The 16,772-nt window shown below is 52.1% G+C and overlaps 2 protein-coding genes across 5 annotated transcripts in view; one reads left to right on the forward strand and one right to left on the reverse strand.

Annotated features, from left to right (window-relative positions):
• On the reverse strand, positions 1 to 15,189 carry ACAD10 (acyl-CoA dehydrogenase family member 10). Of its 3 annotated transcripts, XM_063351596.1 has the most exons (16): positions 14,960 to 15,057; positions 14,330 to 14,567; positions 13,892 to 14,058; positions 13,223 to 13,371; positions 12,199 to 12,393; positions 10,468 to 10,626; positions 9,685 to 9,844; positions 9,101 to 9,242; positions 8,232 to 8,300; positions 7,241 to 7,422; positions 6,511 to 6,661; positions 5,134 to 5,279; positions 4,147 to 4,320; positions 2,864 to 3,219; positions 696 to 764; positions 1 to 409 (listed from the first exon to the last, which is right to left on the reverse strand). In XM_063351596.1, the coding sequence occupies exons 3-16, from the start codon at positions 14,055 to 14,057 to the stop codon at positions 332 to 334; spliced, it is 2,196 nt and encodes a 731-aa protein (XP_063207666.1). In that variant the 5' UTR covers position 14,058; positions 14,330 to 14,567; positions 14,960 to 15,057; the 3' UTR covers positions 1 to 331. The 3 variants fall into 3 exon arrangements, with proteins under 3 accessions (XP_063207666.1, XP_063207664.1, XP_063207665.1); XM_063351594.1 differs by lacking the exon at positions 14,330 to 14,567 and having other exon boundaries at positions 14,960 to 15,189; XM_063351595.1 differs by lacking the exon at positions 14,330 to 14,567 and having other exon boundaries at positions 13,892 to 14,102.
• The window catches only part of BRAP (BRCA1 associated protein), a 15,844-nt gene continuing 14,206 nt past the window's right edge, over positions 15,135 to 16,772 (forward strand). For both annotated transcript variants that reach the window (XR_010073220.1, XM_063351597.1), the window contains exons 1-3: positions 15,135 to 15,269; positions 15,479 to 15,637; positions 16,395 to 16,596. Coding sequence is in view for 1 of the 2 variants with exons in the window: in XM_063351597.1 (XP_063207667.1) it covers positions 15,188 to 15,269; positions 15,479 to 15,637; positions 16,395 to 16,596 (443 nt within the window). In the remaining variant the exon portion in view is untranslated. The remainder of the gene's footprint in view (positions 15,270 to 15,478; positions 15,638 to 16,394; positions 16,597 to 16,772) is intronic.

Below are 16,772 nucleotides of genomic sequence, written 5' to 3' on the forward strand. Positions count from 1 at the left end.
CACTGCTCCATTCTCTTTATTCCCAAAACCAAGTCTTGCACCCCCACCCGGTCATTCCTGACCAGCTCCATCCCCCTGCAAGTGACTGCCTGCAGCCGCATGATCCAGGGGTGGATTTTGCCCCATTCTCTACTGAGCCTGGCAATAAAGGCACTGAGCCCAGACAGGAGATAACAGTTTGCTGAAATTCAGAAGGTCCCAGGCTGCTGTTAGCATGACCTCTCCCATGCCAAAGCGGCTGGTTTGTTCTCGCGTCCGAGGCTCCCCAGTGCTGTGGCTAGTGGTTCAGCTCCGGTTTGGAGAGTGCTGTCCTGTGAACCATGCAGGACCTTCAGCCAGACATGGAGCTCAGGTCCAAGTGAAGCACCAGGCTGGGGTCTGCACCGCTGAGATGTTCTGCTCCAGAGACCTGCGCGAGAGCGAGATCAAAGCCCATGCAGGGCAAGTAAGGGGCTGCAGGACCAGGGAAAAACAGCAGCAAATGCCCCAGCCCCTTCCAAATGCCCTGGGGAACGCAGTGCTGGGGAAATATCCTCACCTTGGATCCCACAACAGACAGGACAAATCACCCCTCGTGAGCCCCATACTGCAATGCCTCGTTCCTTCTGTGGAGGAGGCCCCAGAAGGGAGGTGCCCCTGTGTTGCTTTATTTGGGCCAGAGAAGGGTTAAATATTAGGTGCATGTCTCTGCTCACCTGGTTATCCTCATCCATAGCCTGTACAGTCTTCATCAGAGCCGCTGCTTTGGTCCTGGCACTCTCTGCCTGATGGAAGAGGATAGGACACATTACATCTTCCTACATCCCCCTTCCCTGGTGCTGGCCCTCCCAGGCATGATGCTGGAAGTGCAACTGTGTGCCAGGTGCTTTGGCCAGATGTGCTTATGCTCGCTGAGAGAGAAACTGAGCTTTGCTCTGCTCCCTTGTAGAGGATCTTCCCAGAGAACTGCGGGGACAGGCAGCCTTTGGGACCAGCGTGCAAAGTCTGCTGGCTCCCTACGTGGGATGTGGCAGGATCAGCCGAGACGCTGCCCTGTTCAGCTGAGGGTGCCTCAGCCAAGGGCATGTGGCTGCCAAGCTCGCTGGGACAAACCTCCACCCCTGCGGTGCCAGCTGGCACGAGGCAGGCTTGCCCCTTCCCTTGTCCCTTGCCCAGCTTATGAGCGCCCTGACACTCCCAGGCCAGGACTGTTTGGCTGTTTAACGCTCCACTGCATTATCTTTCTGCCGCGGGCAGCAAGACTCCTCCCCTGGCTTTCACACCACGCTTCCACAGCAAACGTTGACAGTGCAGGGCCAATGGCAAGGGAAAGAACAGTGGGATAAATGGGGAGATGGCAGGGATGAGGGGGTTCTCTGGTCCCTCAGACACAGAGCAGCATCTCCACCACAGGCCCAGGGCATGGAATAGGGAGAGCATGGCAGTCCTGATGTTTGGAGACTTGGTGACTCTCCCAGTTCTGAAGATGAGTGTTTGGAAGAAGGGCAAGGAGATCTACCCATCTCAGCACTTCCAAATTCCCCAAAGCTGCTGCTTTCCCTCCTTTCCCAACTTTTCAGGGGAGCAGCTGCTAAGCACCCTGAAATGTTGGGGTTTGCTGGTTTCTGCCAGAGCACAAGGAAATGCTTCTGAAGGGCTGAACAACAGATGGGATTATTATTTTTTTTTGGCAGCTAAAAGGCGGTTAAGTAACCCACTAGAATTTTATAATGTCCCTAGAATACATTAAGAATATAATCTCGGTAGCAACCCAAGGATAGAGATGTTTGCTTTCATGACGCACTCTGTGAATGATTACTTCTGACACCGTTCCCAGCAAATCTATTTGCAGCAGGAGCCATCCCAGAGCCACGAGCACACTGAGCCACACCGTGGCCACAAGCAGCACTGGGAAGTGGAAGCACAGAGAAACCAGACAGTTTGGAGAGCCCGGGCAGGGGACCCAGTTGTGCTGACACCTGCGTATTGACCTGACCTGCCTTGCACTGGCAGAAAGAAGAGACATGTAATTAAAACTCTACAGTTTGAGACCTGATGCTACTCCCATCTCTGCCACTGGCCCACCACATGACCACGGGCAAGTCAGTTTGGTAGCTTGTTTCTTCTTCCTCACCACCATACCAGGAATGACCAATGTCCCTCCGTTTTGAGGGTTCCAGGGCTGCAGCGGCACCTGCTCTGCACAGGAGAGCCCAGGGCGGTGGCAGGGCCAAAGTCCAAGTGGCATCTCAGAGCCTGCACTGCAGAACATGCTTGGCTTATCACTGGGCAGGCGGCTGTCTGCTGACAGGGAGGTCTGCAGGGACAGCCCCTGCCAGGGAAGGCAGGATAAGAGAACACAAAGGAGGAAATGAAGCTGTGGAGGTGCAGGCAGCTCCCTGCCCTATCTGAGGGACCTTCCAAGGAAGCAGCGGGAGGGAGTCTTGCAAAGAGAATTAACTTAGCCTTTCCCACACTGAGGTAGCAGTGAGGCTTTTCCCATTCCAGGGAACGAACAAGCAATGGACTGTCAGGCGTTGAAAAGCCCAAGCCCAGCCAAGCTCTGGGGACTCCATCAGCATTGACGGCAGGACCTTGGTGGAGCAGCACCAGCGATGACAGCTGCGCTGGCGTTAATCTGCTCATCTTTGAAGGGACTGCCGGCTTCTGAAATTGCTATTTCCCAGAATATGAACTGTGTTATTCGAATGCAGCCAGCACTGGGAACCCAGCCCCCTTTCCCTTTCTCCAAGCCATTGGACTCTAGGAGTGCCAAGTGTCAAATGCGATCAGGAAAGCAAGAGTGCTCAGAGGCATGCCACAATCCCCCACCCCCGTGCAGGCACAGCAAAGCAAAGCTGCTTTAGGGAGGAAGGTGTCTCACCTTCAACTCTAGAAGAGGACGTGGAGTCCATCTGAGCTGGGAAATCAGAAAACTCCATTGGACACCCATGATCTTTTCCAGTTTGCAGGAAAGACCCTGGGCCATCCCCAGCAGGCTGCTGGGGGGTGTGACCAGGGCAACTCTGGGCTCAAGAGCTGCCCCAGGCCGTGGCCAGGTACCATAGCTCCTGCGGAGGAACAGCCCTCGACTGGCCAAGGTGCTGTAACAACGTGTGAGAGGCTTTGTGGTGGGGAGGCTGTCAAAGACACGGAATCCTTCTTTTATGGCGAAATCCCAAGCCAGGTTGGCCACAAACTCTGCATCCTCTGGGCTGCCTTCACCTGGAGCTGGCCTCCCTGGGGACAAGAGAGGAACAGGACACCTTTGTTTGAAAGAGCCAGTGTTATGTAGTCACGTCCCAAACAGCACCATGTGCCCTGGTCTGGGCCAGCCCAGCAGGACTCGGAGAGACTCCTCTCTATGGAATACGAAAATAACATCTTGGTTCTCTCTGATAAAGACTCCCGGTCCAGATCTGATGTCTGCAGATAAACAGCACCGAGAATTCACACCACCTCCCTGGAGTCTCTCTTCGAAGGTGCTGCTTAGTTTGAAGGTCTGAGAGCTCCACCTGTAGGACACGGCTCTGAGCTCTGAACTCTGGCCTCTGCTCACTTCTCCCATGAAATAAAAGTGATCACACAGCAACGTCCCATCGCCACAAGCAGCAAACAGGAACAGACCAGACCTTGCATCCAGCAAAAAGCAGCCGCTGGGAAAATGCCCTGTGTGTGTAGCCCTTTGGCCCTTTTTTTTGGTTGCAGGACACACCTGACTACACAACACAGCCTGCCTGAGAGGTTACAGCAGCCTTACACCCTCCAGAGCCTGTGCTGGAGCAGGGAGGGAGCTCTGTGCTTTACAGGACACTATTCGCATACCTCTTGTCTACATGCAGCAATAACTTGATGCACGATTACTCCCAGGTCACTCATCTCCAAACAAAGAGGTGAATCTCTTGTTTTGAGCCCTTGTTTCCCATGGGAACTCTATGCTGAAAGCACAAGACTGCCAGAAATGCCACGCTTTGCTCTACCCCCTGGAATTTTGGAGCTCTCAGGGTGCATGGCCAGGAGTGCCTGAACCCTGCAGCACATGCTGCTGGTCTGACCTCCCCCGGCTCAGTGTGAGAGCGCTCCGGCTCCCCCCACGCCAGTGCTCCTGTGTCTGTGCTCTGGCTGGAGGCTTGTGCAGCACAGGGCCGGGGTTGTTGCGTTCCTCACCTGCCAGAGAGCGTTTGTAGAGTCCCTGCAGCGTTGCAGCCAGTCGGAAAAAGGCAAAGGCCATGTAGAAATTCCAGTTCTCAGGGTGCTCCACTCCCATGTGGTCACAGTACATCTGGGAATACTCCTCTGCTGTAGGGATTCCCAGGTGTCCCAAATCACACTTCCTCAAGCCTGGAAGACGTGAAGAGGCAACAGTGAAGCAGCAGACAGCAAGGAGCTCAGAGCTTTCTAGGGATGCCGTGAGGCTTGTGGCTGAGCCACGCAGCTGCGAAGCAGCAGAGACACCTGCACCCATCCAACACCTGCACTCCTGCCACGCTGTTTCCATATATAACAACGGGGGTTTGGCACCAACCCACATAGGTGAAATGCATACAGGGCAGTTTACTTCACTGGGGTGAAATTGTGAAAGCAATGACTGATGGATCTTCTTCCTAAACAACAGAGTGATTTTCCTTTCTGTTTACACCTATACTGTTCTTTTCAACGAGTGTATAACTTTGTGGAAAAACACCTTCTGCGCTGGCCTGGTTCACAGCTTTCCCACCCAAAAGAGTTCCCCAGCTTTACAGCTGAAGTGAGAGGGAAAATAATCCAAACAAATTTTTAAACGCAGTTTTGCAAGCTGTGAAGCAGGGCCCTCCTCTCCGGGGCCATCCCTGACACGACTGTTAACAGATCCACGCGCAGGAACAGGGTGATGGTACCAACCAGGACAGGGAGCGCACGGCAGAGTATCTGCCAAATGGGTGGCAAATATGTGACAAGCTGGGGACGGGGTGACCATGGCACAGTGATCACTGCACTTTCCGTCCTGGAGGGAGGGGGGAAAGGGCAGAGCTGGGAATATGGTGCGAGACCCACAGCCCCTCCCAGCTGCAATGAGCCCAACTGCCGGCTGAGCTCTCTGGGCAGGAGCTAATCTGTTTCTGAACTCTGGTTCCTCTCTCCGTGTGTAAAATGTGACTTTGCCCCTCTCTGTACCTCTCAGTGCATTAAAGTGAGGTGGCAGGAAGTAGGCCATACAGTTATTCGCCAAATCAGAGATGGGATCTCCTAGAGTTGAAAGCTTCCAGCCAAGGACAGCAAGGACTTCTGGCCTGTCTGGATGAAAGACCAGGTTGTCCATCCTGTATCAGAGGGAAAAAGAGATCAGCAAAGTCTCAAGAGGGGAAAAAATCCCAGTGCTCAGCAGCAGCAGGTGCTTTCCAGTGCTCTTCACTCTCTTCAAAAATTGCTGAGTCCTTTGGGAGGCTGCACAAGTGAAAGATTAATTTCTGCAAGCATAGGACAGGGAGGACGGAGATTACTCAATAATGAACTCTCTGGTTAATGATGAACTGAACTGTGCTTTGAAGAATGAAACCAAGTTATTCAGAGCCCCAGATCATGAACAGATGTTACAGGACAGGCTAGCCAAAAAGTGAAGCAGGGAAGTCACTGTCCAGGGGGTCATTTCAAAAGCACACAATAACCCCAGGCCCTGCGTTGTCATGTGCTGTAGATTATGGGTAGTACAGCCTTCACCGTTTGAGCCCCAGAAGAGGGCAGCAGCCTACTGAGGAGGAAACAGAGAGGGCAGCCATCCTGCCAGGGTGCAGAGAGCTCACCAGCTTCCAGTCACACTGGGACTGTGTGTGACAAACCTTGCGGGAAGGAGCCTTGGCCCAGAGTTGGCACACAGCTACACTGCAGCTGCACAGTCCTGGCAGACAGGGGCTGACAACACAGAAGATGATCTCAGCATCCCTCACCTCTGCCCCCAGCCATCACACTCCGGCATGACTTCACCTGTAACACTGGCAGGTTTTGCCATACATCCTGCAGCATCTCACCAGCCACCCAAACTCTTTAAGCACCAAATATCATTAGCAACGTGCACCACAACTGATTTCTGAGTATTGCAGAAACAGCTGATGATACCCCAGTGTTTGCAGTGGCTGGGTGAAGAAACTCTGAAACACCAATGAAGCAGCAGGATTGGAATCGGACATCAGGAGTCCAGGCTTTCAGTTCCTGTCCCCAGCTTCCTTGCTCTCAAATGGGGACTGTTTTTAAACTTCCACAGATCACTATGCAGATAAACACTGGGGAAAATACGAGAGCTCTGGGTGCAAGACAGAACCAGTCAGAGCTCTCGGGATATGCTTCTCATGACAGATGCAAAGGGTTTGTGGCCATCTAGATCTTGTTACCTGGGGGATGCTGAACACGACCCAGAGCCCAGCTTTCAGACTGCTCTGAAGCTGCTGTGCCAGCCCAACTCATCACCTCTTTGCAGTCTGCGTATTGTTTTACACCCTCTCTCCCTCTCTGCTGTCTGGGATATGCTCCAGGGAAGTGCTGTCAGCCAAGCAGTACCTGAAATCACCATGCACAACTGTCGTCTTCTGAGATTCAGGAAAATGCAGAGGCAGCCACTCGATGAGCCTCTCCATGGCTGGGATAACATGAGTTTCCATGGCTCGATACTGCTTTGTCCAGGTCTCAACTTGTCGCTGAATGTAATTAGCTGCAAAAAGGGAATGAAGGCTCTCAGGGAAAAGGATGGGCACAAAGAAGCTTCAAAAGAGATGCACGAAAGGTGCATGCAGAAAAAGTCAAACAGTCAAGCAGATCTCAGTCCAGCACCCTGAGGTAAGCTCCAAGAGTTTAACTGTGATTTCCAGGGTTCTCATACATTCTTAACTGGCACTGGATTTGATATTCTGGCAGAAATAACCAGATCCTGGACAAAAACGTAACTTCTCCACTGACTCCAAAAAGCTGGGACAGCCCTGCTGAGACACTGGAGGAGCCGAGGAAGTTTGGTCAGAGATGGCAGCAAACAAGTTAATCCTGCACCCACAGTGCGGCTCTTGCTCATGGCAGGAAGCTCTGGGGACTACTAACAGTAAACACAGACCTGGAGGATCTGAAGCAGCTCTCCACACCTTCCCACCATGCCTAGGGATTCAGACACCCTGCTACTCATCTTCGCTTTCCCAGCTGCCCCCAAGCTTGGCCCAAGTCCTGTACCCAAGCCTATCCTTTCAAACGCTGACACACGGGAGAAGAAAACAGTGATAGAGGATACATAGCCTTCTCTCACCATGCTCCCCGAGGTCCTCCAGTTTGGCTGCTCTGAGGTCTACACTGTGGATCTTGGAGAGGACTTGACTCATGGCAGCATAAATAGCTCTCCGCTGGCTAGGCTGCAGTGTGGGGAGGGAGATGTCCCTGAAGACGCGGCCAGCACAGTGCTCCATCAGGTAGAAAGGTGTGCCAAGAGTGCTGGGGAAGCAAGGTGGAACTGGTGGGTCTGAGGTTAATCCTGCTACCTACCATCCCTCAGATCTCACCTGCACCTTCAACATGCCCCCAGGCCTCACCCACATGGCAAGGTGAGGAGCAGCCTCAACAGCACAGCTCCATGCCCAGCTGTGGCCTGGGCTCAAGCCCAGCTCAGGCTGCCAGCCAGTGGCACACGGCTGTGGCGTGACCAGCCCTGTTCCCTCCAGCCCAGGAACCTGAGCTTAGGGCTGGGCTACAGCACCAACCGTCTCCCTGCCTCCCCTGCAGTGGGCTCTGCAGCCGGGCTGTCAGACTGCATGCGAACAACACGAACAGCGGACACGCATTTAACTGCAGTGCAGAGACGTTATTACTGCAGCCAGCAGAGCTCTGAGCGTAGCCGTGCTACTACAGGCTGCACAGGGTGGCCTGGTTGCAGACTTGCTTCTATCGCAGCTGTAGATCTTGGGGCAAACCTGACGTCTGGCAGTTAGAAAAACCTCCTCCTTATTGGAAACCTCAGCATATTGAGTCAGCAGGGAGCCATACAACACTGTTTTACAGCAGCTTTTCAAAGGAAGACAGCATTTTGATTAATTGCTAAAATAAAGACACACCTCAAACAAGCCAAATGAAAGTGTTACTGTCCTTTGAACTTCTAGAGGCTCCTCTAGCCCAAGACTGGGCGAACACTAATTAGACCGGTGTACTTTGTGAGGTCTGGCTCCTTATATCCCTTCTCTCCTCGTCTTTGGGGGAATCTGGCTGAAGTTGTCAAGCACAGAGTGAAAACTGAGGGACAAGATTACCTTCTGTCCTCGCAGACAGCAAGTACAGTGGGAACAGGAACACCAGCCTCAGAGAGTGCCTTCAGTACCCTGCCAGGGCGAGCCAGAGAGCCGTGTCAGCAGAGAAAGGCATTAGGGAATCAATACTAGAACTGCATTGTTGCTAGGCAGACGCACAAAAAAAAAAAAAAAAAAAAAAAAAGAGTCCTGTGCTCAGTTTTAAACACGCTAAAATAACATGGCTGGGGGCAGGGGAAAGCAGCACACCAAAATCTTTGTATGTTCCAGGGCTCTGAGACTAACACGCTCTGAAAAACCAAGGGGAGATCACAACTGTCCCCCCCACAAGTGTCCTGCTGCTCTGCTGCCGAGGCAGAGATCTCTGGCACAGCATGACCCTTCCAGCACGGGGCTAGCCCTTGGCGGGGCTCCTCGCTGCCCAGCTGCAGTGTTGTGCTGCAATCTCTCTCCCACCCAAGGTGCCAGACGCGACAGTGAGATCCTGCGTCTCCCGAGGTGTGCCGGGAGAGCTGTGGTGTGCTCTGCGAATTGGAAGGATCACAGCGCAGGAGTGGGGAGAGTGTTTTTCACAGGCACAGGGTCCTAACTACACGCTCACCACCAGCTGCAGGGTGGTAGCGCAGCCTCGTATCTCAATCCAGGACTACTCACCCAAGCTGTAGCAAACGGACAGATCACAGACTGGGATACGGAGCTGTGCAAAACACAGGGGAGGAAAATGCGGGAGGTGGGTGTGTGGACTGTGTGTGTGATGTGGAACAGAACAGCCAAGGCTGGAATGAGCACTGTTCCTAGGACGGGGGTTGTTTGGGATCTCCTACGAGAGTCTTCCCTGCTCAGCCGGCATGAGGAGCACAGCTCCTTCTTACCTGTATTCCCTTCTGACAGCAGAGCCCGAGGGATGCAGCCTGTCAGAGGGCTCCTTCTTCAGCACTAGCAAGCGATCTCCAAACTTGACATAATAGGTCTGGGTAGACTGTCCGTGGCCAAACTGCCGTAACGCTAGCGGGCCTGAAGAGTTGAGAGCAGGTCAGCAGACAGAAGCATGAGCTGGGATTATTTCTCACCACTTCCCCAGGTTTTACTTCCCCTTCCTGCTCCTGGGTCTGAGATCTCACTTGCAGCAATCGCGAACCTACACTTTGCTCCTGTGTCCCAAACCCCTGGGGAACATGGCAATCACTCATAGATGGCTCACAGGCCAGGAATATCCCTGGCACCTCTTTGGCAACTTGTGCTCAGCCCCTCCCAAATGAGGAAGTCCTAAAGTGTTGTTTCCCATTTCTGGGAAACAGTGACAGATCACTGAAACCTGAATGGCTGCAACATTTGCTTGGAGATTAGGAGCCTGTCATTAATAGTATTTTTCAATCCATCTGTCATATGATGGAAAGAGCCAATGGCTCCAGAATATGTGAGCTTTCAGGCTGAAGAACAAAAAGCACTGTGATACCTGTTGCTTGGTCACTGAGAACGTTTTCAAGGTACTTTTGCAGACGATCTTTTGGGATTTCCATGCTTGGTCTCACTGAACGAGTATTTGGAACAAACCCTTGCAAAGGAAAACCCAGATAGGTTTCCAGCTCTTTGAATGCTACTTCTGGATCATTGACCTGAAAGCAGGAGGGAGGGAGAAACACCAGGTGATAGAAGATAAAATTGCCTGGCACAGACACTGTGAGCTTGGGCTGGGCTAAGTGCTGGAATCCCCTGTGTGCAGTCCAGGGGAGTAGAGTTCACTCTTCCCACCAGTCCCATGCTTGTCCTTCCCCCAGTGGTCCCCTCACCGAAGTAAAACCCCTGTGCTCACTATCTCCAAAGCCTGTGGGTTAACCAATCCCCAGCTGAAAGACCCGTGAAGCCTCACAGCTGCTTCTAGAAATGTCTTAAGCGTGTGTCTTATTTTCTCACATCAGATGGATGTGGTTGTCTCAACCATACGGTTAGGGGTGTTTCTCTAATAGGGAACCGAGGTGCATAAAGGAGAAGCAACTTCTCTGAGGTTACACTGGCTGTAGGGTTTAGAGCCATGAATGAAACAGGTCAGCGCAGCCTTTGCCAGTAACCCTCCCCTTTAGCCCAGCCACATCCTGTAGGAATACGGACAAGCTGAAACAAAAGGCTTGGCGACACGAGTCTGCCACTGCGATTGAAAATCCTGAGCCATTCAAGCCAAACACAGCTTCTGGACTTAGAAACCATACACGAAGCCTGCCTTGGTTGCATTGCTTTGTACCTTCACTGTTTTAATGCCATGCTGGGCTGCTGCTTTTAGGTTCTGGCTGCTGCTGTCGAGGAAGATGGATTCCTGGGGCTGAACGCCCAACCGCTCCAAGCACAGCTTGTAGATACGAGGATCTGGCTTGTGCATTCCTTCCCGATAAGATTCAACCATCTACAGCAACAACAAATGGATTATGCATGAGCCTACTGTGACCACAAACATCTGTGCAGTGTTGGAAATGGAGGATGGGAGGGTGGGAAAGAGACTGACAGTCTAATTAACATGTGAAATAAGGGACACGGGGAATGGAGAGCTGACAGAGCTGGATAGGATGTGATTCAAGCGACCGCGTGGGTGCCAATTGCTTGGCTGTGGCTCTGTCAGCTCAAATAAGCTAAACAGGATCGGCCAGTCCTTGGATGGAAGATATCCAACGAGATGTCACGATGTGGGAGACTCACTGGATATCCCACACTGTGCTGAACCAATTGCTCAATGCTGTCCAAGAAAGCCTTGGATTGCACCACCTTCCAAATGGTCTGGAAAAGCAATGTCCTGACCATCGCACCTATCAACTGCGCCAAAGCAATATTCACAGCAGCAGAGATGTTGACCATAATCATCTGCCCAATTTTGCATCAAAGAAGTCTTGAGACAGTCTCTGAATACTCACATTGCCTCACAACCATCAAAAATTCAAGCAGTAATTCACCCCTGCACTGAAAGACACTCTAGGAATAGAAATTAATCTATTAGAGAGATATAAAAGCCAATGATAATGGAAATCCACATTCAATTAATTTTTTTCCCACTAATTACTGTGCAGTCCTGTTGCCTGCTGTTACAGAAGAGCCACACCGCGTGAATGATGACACCAGATAGGCCGTGGTTATTAAAGTGCTTTGAAACAGTCTGGGATGAAAGGTATCACAGAGCATCGCTCCACTAAGAGAACTTCATAGGCACTGGTGTCACTAGTAGAATGCACAGAAAGCCGAGCTGATAATAACATAATGTTGACAAGATGACTTTAAGCAGTCCCAGGTTTTAAATGTATCAATACGATTATTCTTTGCCTATTTTGTTGTCTCAATCAAGGCTATAAAACAAACTTAAGTCACGAATAAACTCCTGAAATTCAAAGATGTGAGTTGGGGCACACAAAAAAGCAAATTTTCTGCCATGCTGAGGTGAGTCCTCGTAGCTGCCTGTTCAAGTGAAGCCACAAGAACCAGCTTTGAGGCTAATCTTCTGCTTCATCTTTGCAAAAGCAAAGCGTGCTGGGAGAGGGGTCTCTGCCTGCTCATCAGGTCAGATCGGCACGTTGGGGTAGTGGGATTTTTCGAATATGGGGGCTGCTTTGCAATTCTTTGGGATGAAACAAGCTTTAAAAGAGTAAAGACTGAATATAAAGCAAGCACTGGGCAAGAACATTTAGTTCTTGTATAGTGTTCCAGCTTCCAAGTCCTTTATCGACATTGGTACACGTAGACTTGTGGCTGCGTGGGCATTTTGCAATGAATTTTCAAATGCACAAGTACCTGCCACTCACTGAGACCCTCTTCAAGGCTGAATCACTACGACAAATTATACCACTAAACATTCTCACAGACTGTTACATTTATGTCTACTAATATGTGCTGCTGGTTGCTGTTCATTTGGTACCTGCACGTAAAGAACTTCAGTTGCAGGTTTCTACAGAGCTAGCTACAGAAATGCATTTTGGAATCCATCAGGGCTTACCACATCAAAGTGCTTTCGGTCCAGCAGCGGAAAGCTCTCTCCATTCAGCAGACAGAAGCTGTTGCTTAGAAGAGCTGTCTTAAGACCTTCTGCACGGATACACTGTACTGCTTCTGCCATTATGGGGAGCTGTTTTATCATCTCATTTCTGATTAAGTCCAAGAGAAAAGAGTCCACTGGAACACAGACATTTGCCTGAGAAACCAGAGAAACACCCCCCCCCCCAAGAAGGATAATTAGCCACAAATTGTTTTTAAGTAGAGAGGAAAATAAGAGTGATTGGGTAGGAAGGTTGCCTGAACATCTTATCTTGCTGTCCTACTTCCTTTGGCAGCACAAGGCAGTCTTCCAGCTAAATTGCTCAGACCAAATAAACTAGTGTTCTCACATTACTAATTCTACACAAGCAGCAGCAGTGATAAAAGTCTGATTTTTGGAAAGAGAAATGCACTAGGACTGTGCCTGCCATAAAATCAAGGCAGGTCAGAAATAAATACTGATTTACCATTCAGCAGGCAGGAAAGGAAACTGCATTTTAGACTGAGCTGTTTCAAAAAAGACTTTATTCAAGAGAGGATTCTTGCACTGTGTTCCTGGAGCTGTGGTGGAGGGGCATCTACCAATCTTTAGAACCCTCCCTGGAGACCATGGCCTCCATCCACTGAGCGTGCCCATGTACGAGCAGCAAAAGCCTCGCAGCTGGTCTCTGACTCTCTGACTTCTCATCTTGGCTGATCCTAGAGGTGTATCGAAATAAAAGTTATGAAATAAGCAGGAAGAGGCTCATGGAAGTCAAGGCAAATTCAGCTGACCATCCTGCTTGTGTACCAGAGTCATGATGGCAGTGAAAAGTCTGCCCTGAGCAGACAGCAGTGCTTCCTAGACGGTAAATCCAGACCCTTCCATCAAAGGATTCCTTTTAAAAAAGCTCCTCTTTCCTCACTGAACCACCAGGTTCCCACATTGCAGGGTCCCATTTCCCTGCAGTCAGGAAGCACAAAGAGAGGAGAGGGAAGTGGCTTACAATCTCAAAGCACTTCTGTCCCAATTCCTGCAAAAACTCCACAGCCGTCAGCTCTCCTCTTGTGTACTTCAGAGAGGGACTACTTTCCCCTCCAGAGAGCATAGCTTGCTGGATGGTGCCGGCTGGAATACAATTCCGGGCCTCCCAGTCTATACAGAAAAAAGTAAGAAAGCCAGGAGAGAGCATGTATGGCATCATCAGAACTGAGAAACTAGCTTGAAATCCCTCTGAAGTCTGATACATCGACCAGCACTCATGAGAACTGACGTGTTGGACTAGGGTAATTGACCCAGACACAAAGAAAAGAAGTTTTGGCATTCCCCCAAATGAAGCACCTCACCTCTATATTTGGTGTGGTGCACTTGGGGTGAAAACACTGAGTTCTTAAAGTGTCCTGAAGGACAATACCAATGTTGGGCGGTACCAGCCAGTGCCATTACAGGACTGTTTCATTACGAGATGGGTTCAGGCCCTGATCTGGAGCTGCCAGCGCCCTTGCCCGTTGCTATCAGTTCTAGTACTTCTGATGGCACAACAAGGTACTATTGTCATCTTCGCAAGTTCTTGAATATCTTACCAGAACCAGAGACAGCTGGCAGGGACACCTGAAATTTATTTTCCTTCTATGCACAGAAACAAGAGGAGCAAATGAGAAATGAGAATACACACCCACAGCTGTCTTGTAAGGGGACGGGAGGAGCACTCCGCTGGCGTCAAAGATCACAGCTTTATAATGGCACCATCCAGATCGCCTCCGCCGGATTAAGCCCTGCGGGTGCTGCCGGATCCCAGCACAGAGCAGGTAAGGGGTGCGGGCAATGCCCCTCAGGTACATGCTGCAGAAAATTTGCAACAGGCCCATGCTGACAGAGGAGAGAGACTGGGACACAAAGTATAGCATTACTTTATTAAAGTAAATATTTATTCATGCACATGAAGTGTCCTGAAATTGAGGCACCTGAACGTGGTTTTACGCAGGGTCCTCACGCCCTCCAAACGTTTAGGTAAAACACAATTTCACTAATCACAAACACCCACACTACTGATTACTAATCACAGCAGAACTTTGCAAAGCGACCATGTTTTTGCAATGTTCTTGTTGCTTGCCTGTCCCTGCAGTCAGTCTTGCTAGAGTTAATTTTCTATGACGCCAGACGATGCTGGGAGGCTTTCAAAGACACGTTAGAGCGGCTGTAGCACGCTGGTGTTATCCTGATTGTGCAGGGGTATCCTTTATCCTTCACAGACAGCTCTAAGCCATGAAGCAAAGCCTTTATTTCCAGGGCCGGGTTGTCCTTTAGTTTCTTTTACTTAAGCATGAACAATCCCAAAGCCTGGCACGACCCTGAGTGGCAAAATACCAAAATGGTGGGTGTGAGAGAAAAACAAGAAAAGGTTTTTGGTCGGTTTTTTTTTTTTTTTTTTTGCGGGGGGAGGGTGCTTTGGCCTAAAGGGATGGGGCCTGGGCCCTGGGCCCTCTGGCTTGGCTGCGTTGCTATGGTAACAGGGCCTGTGACTCTGCGGCAGGCCTGCACAGGCAGGGCTGTCACCCCCTTCACTTCCACCCCCAGTGTGCCATCTCTCCTGAAGTCACCCTTAGGGGGTTCGGGGCGCGGAGGGGGGGGGCCGGAAGGGCCGGGCCCCCCGGTCCGCGCCCCGGCCCCCGCTAGGCCTAGTCCAGGCCAGGCCTTGCCAGGAAGAGGGCAGGCTTCACCCCCAAGTCTCGCGAGAACTCACCCGGAAATCTCGCGAGAAGCAGCCGGGCGCCGCTCGCGGACCCCCTCACCGTCCTCCTCCTCCGCCGCCGTCGTTGCCGCGTCGTCGTTGTCGCCGCCTCTTTCGTCATCGCGTCGCCGGCGTGACCCCGGCGGGGTCAGAGGGGAAAGGTGCGGGAGGCGGAAGCGGTGTTTCATCTCCGTTGGCCTCCCCGGAGCGCGGTGGCAGCGGCCCGCGGTGCCCGGGCCCATGAGCGTGTCCCTGGTGGTGATCCGGCTGGAGCTGGCCGAGCACTCCCCGCTGCCCGCGGGCTTCGCTTACGACGCGGCTGGTGAGTCCCGCCGGTCCGGGTCCGGTCCCCTCCACACCGAGGGGGGGGACAGGGATCGGGTGCGGGTCAGCCCTCTCCGCCGCGGCGGGGGAGGGAGCTGTGCCCTGTCCCCAAAGCGCCCGGGGGCCGTCCCGGTGCTGCCGGTGGGTCCCGGTCCCGGGGCTCCGCTCCTACCACCCCCGTGCCAACGGCTCCTTTCTCCTGCGCAGCTCCGGAGATGGCTGCGGAGAGCACCGGGGCGGCCCCGGCTGCTGTGCCGGCCTGTTTGGAGGGGAAAGGCCCCGGGGAGCGGGCGGCCATCCTCCACCAGCACCTCGGCCGCAGGGAGATGACCGACGTGATCATTGAGACCATCCAGCCGCGGCCAGGTACCGGCACTGGGGGGGGAAAGCGCCGGTTTTCGGGTCTGTGGTTGTCGACCACCCGGCTTGTGTGGTGGCCCCTTCCCTGGCTTCCCAGGCGCTGGCCCCACCGATGACAACTGTTTGTCCGTGTGGGGCTGGTGGAGGTGCTGCCGGGTTTGTGAGTTTTGAGTCAGTCGAGTGGTTTGGAAAAGAAGTAGGGAAGCTGAGGAATGCGCGTTGGGGTCTGGACAGGAGAGCTGGTTATTGCTGGCAAACATAAAGAATTAATTTATTTTGGGCTATGCGGCGGGCTTGTCAGTGTTTTGCTTGTTAGTATTGCTGGCCCATAGCAGTGGGACCGTTCAGCTCTGTAGATGTTTAAATTCCCTGATCGGGAGGAATTTTAAAGATGGGAACACCAGGTCTTGTCAAACATCCAAGCTGCCATCAGAGCAGCGCAGGAGGAGCAGCCCCCTCCTTGCCTCTGCTCAGCAATGCTGTCCCGGCTGCCTTGTGTTGGTACTGGTGCCTGTTGGGATTTCACCTGGCACAGTACAGCTTGATCCGCAGCACTGGGGTCTGCCAGGGGTTCGCACTGGGTGTCTGGCAGCTCTGGAGTTTCCCCTGGAACAGCAGAGATGAGAGGTGATTCGTTCTGCTGCTTTCCAGGATTGTAATTTGACTTTTCGGAGTGCTGTTGTGTACATGCAGGCTGTGTTCAGGGAACAGCAGACATTTCTGGTGCGCCATTAGTAATGTGGAAACTTTTGATTTGTAAAAGATGAAACAAAAGCTGCCGTGGAAGGAAGAAAATCTTCAGAGGCTGCATCTGCCGAGGACAAAAATAAACATGATGATCAAAGTAAAGAGCGTGAGACTGCTCCAGACTCGCCTTCAAAACAGCTCCCTGACCAGATTTCCTTCTTCAGCGGGAATCCCTCAGTTGAAATCGTTCACGGCATTATGCATCTGTACAAAACAAAGTAAGAATGCTTCACTAATTGCGGCTGTAGTGGGAACAGTGCGCCTGAATAATGCTGCCAGCCGGAAGGGTGAGTCGGTCACCCTGGGGCTGTGGCTCCTGAGCTGGGACAAACAGGAAGGGTGACTCGCACCTGGGAGGGCAGACGGTGCCATGCCTGAACGGTGGAGCTTGAGG

Source organism: Chroicocephalus ridibundus, chromosome 13 (genome assembly GCF_963924245.1).
Source record: "Chroicocephalus ridibundus chromosome 13, bChrRid1.1, whole genome shotgun sequence".
In the NCBI taxonomy this organism is placed as follows: Eukaryota; Metazoa; Chordata; class Aves; order Charadriiformes; family Laridae; genus Chroicocephalus; species Chroicocephalus ridibundus.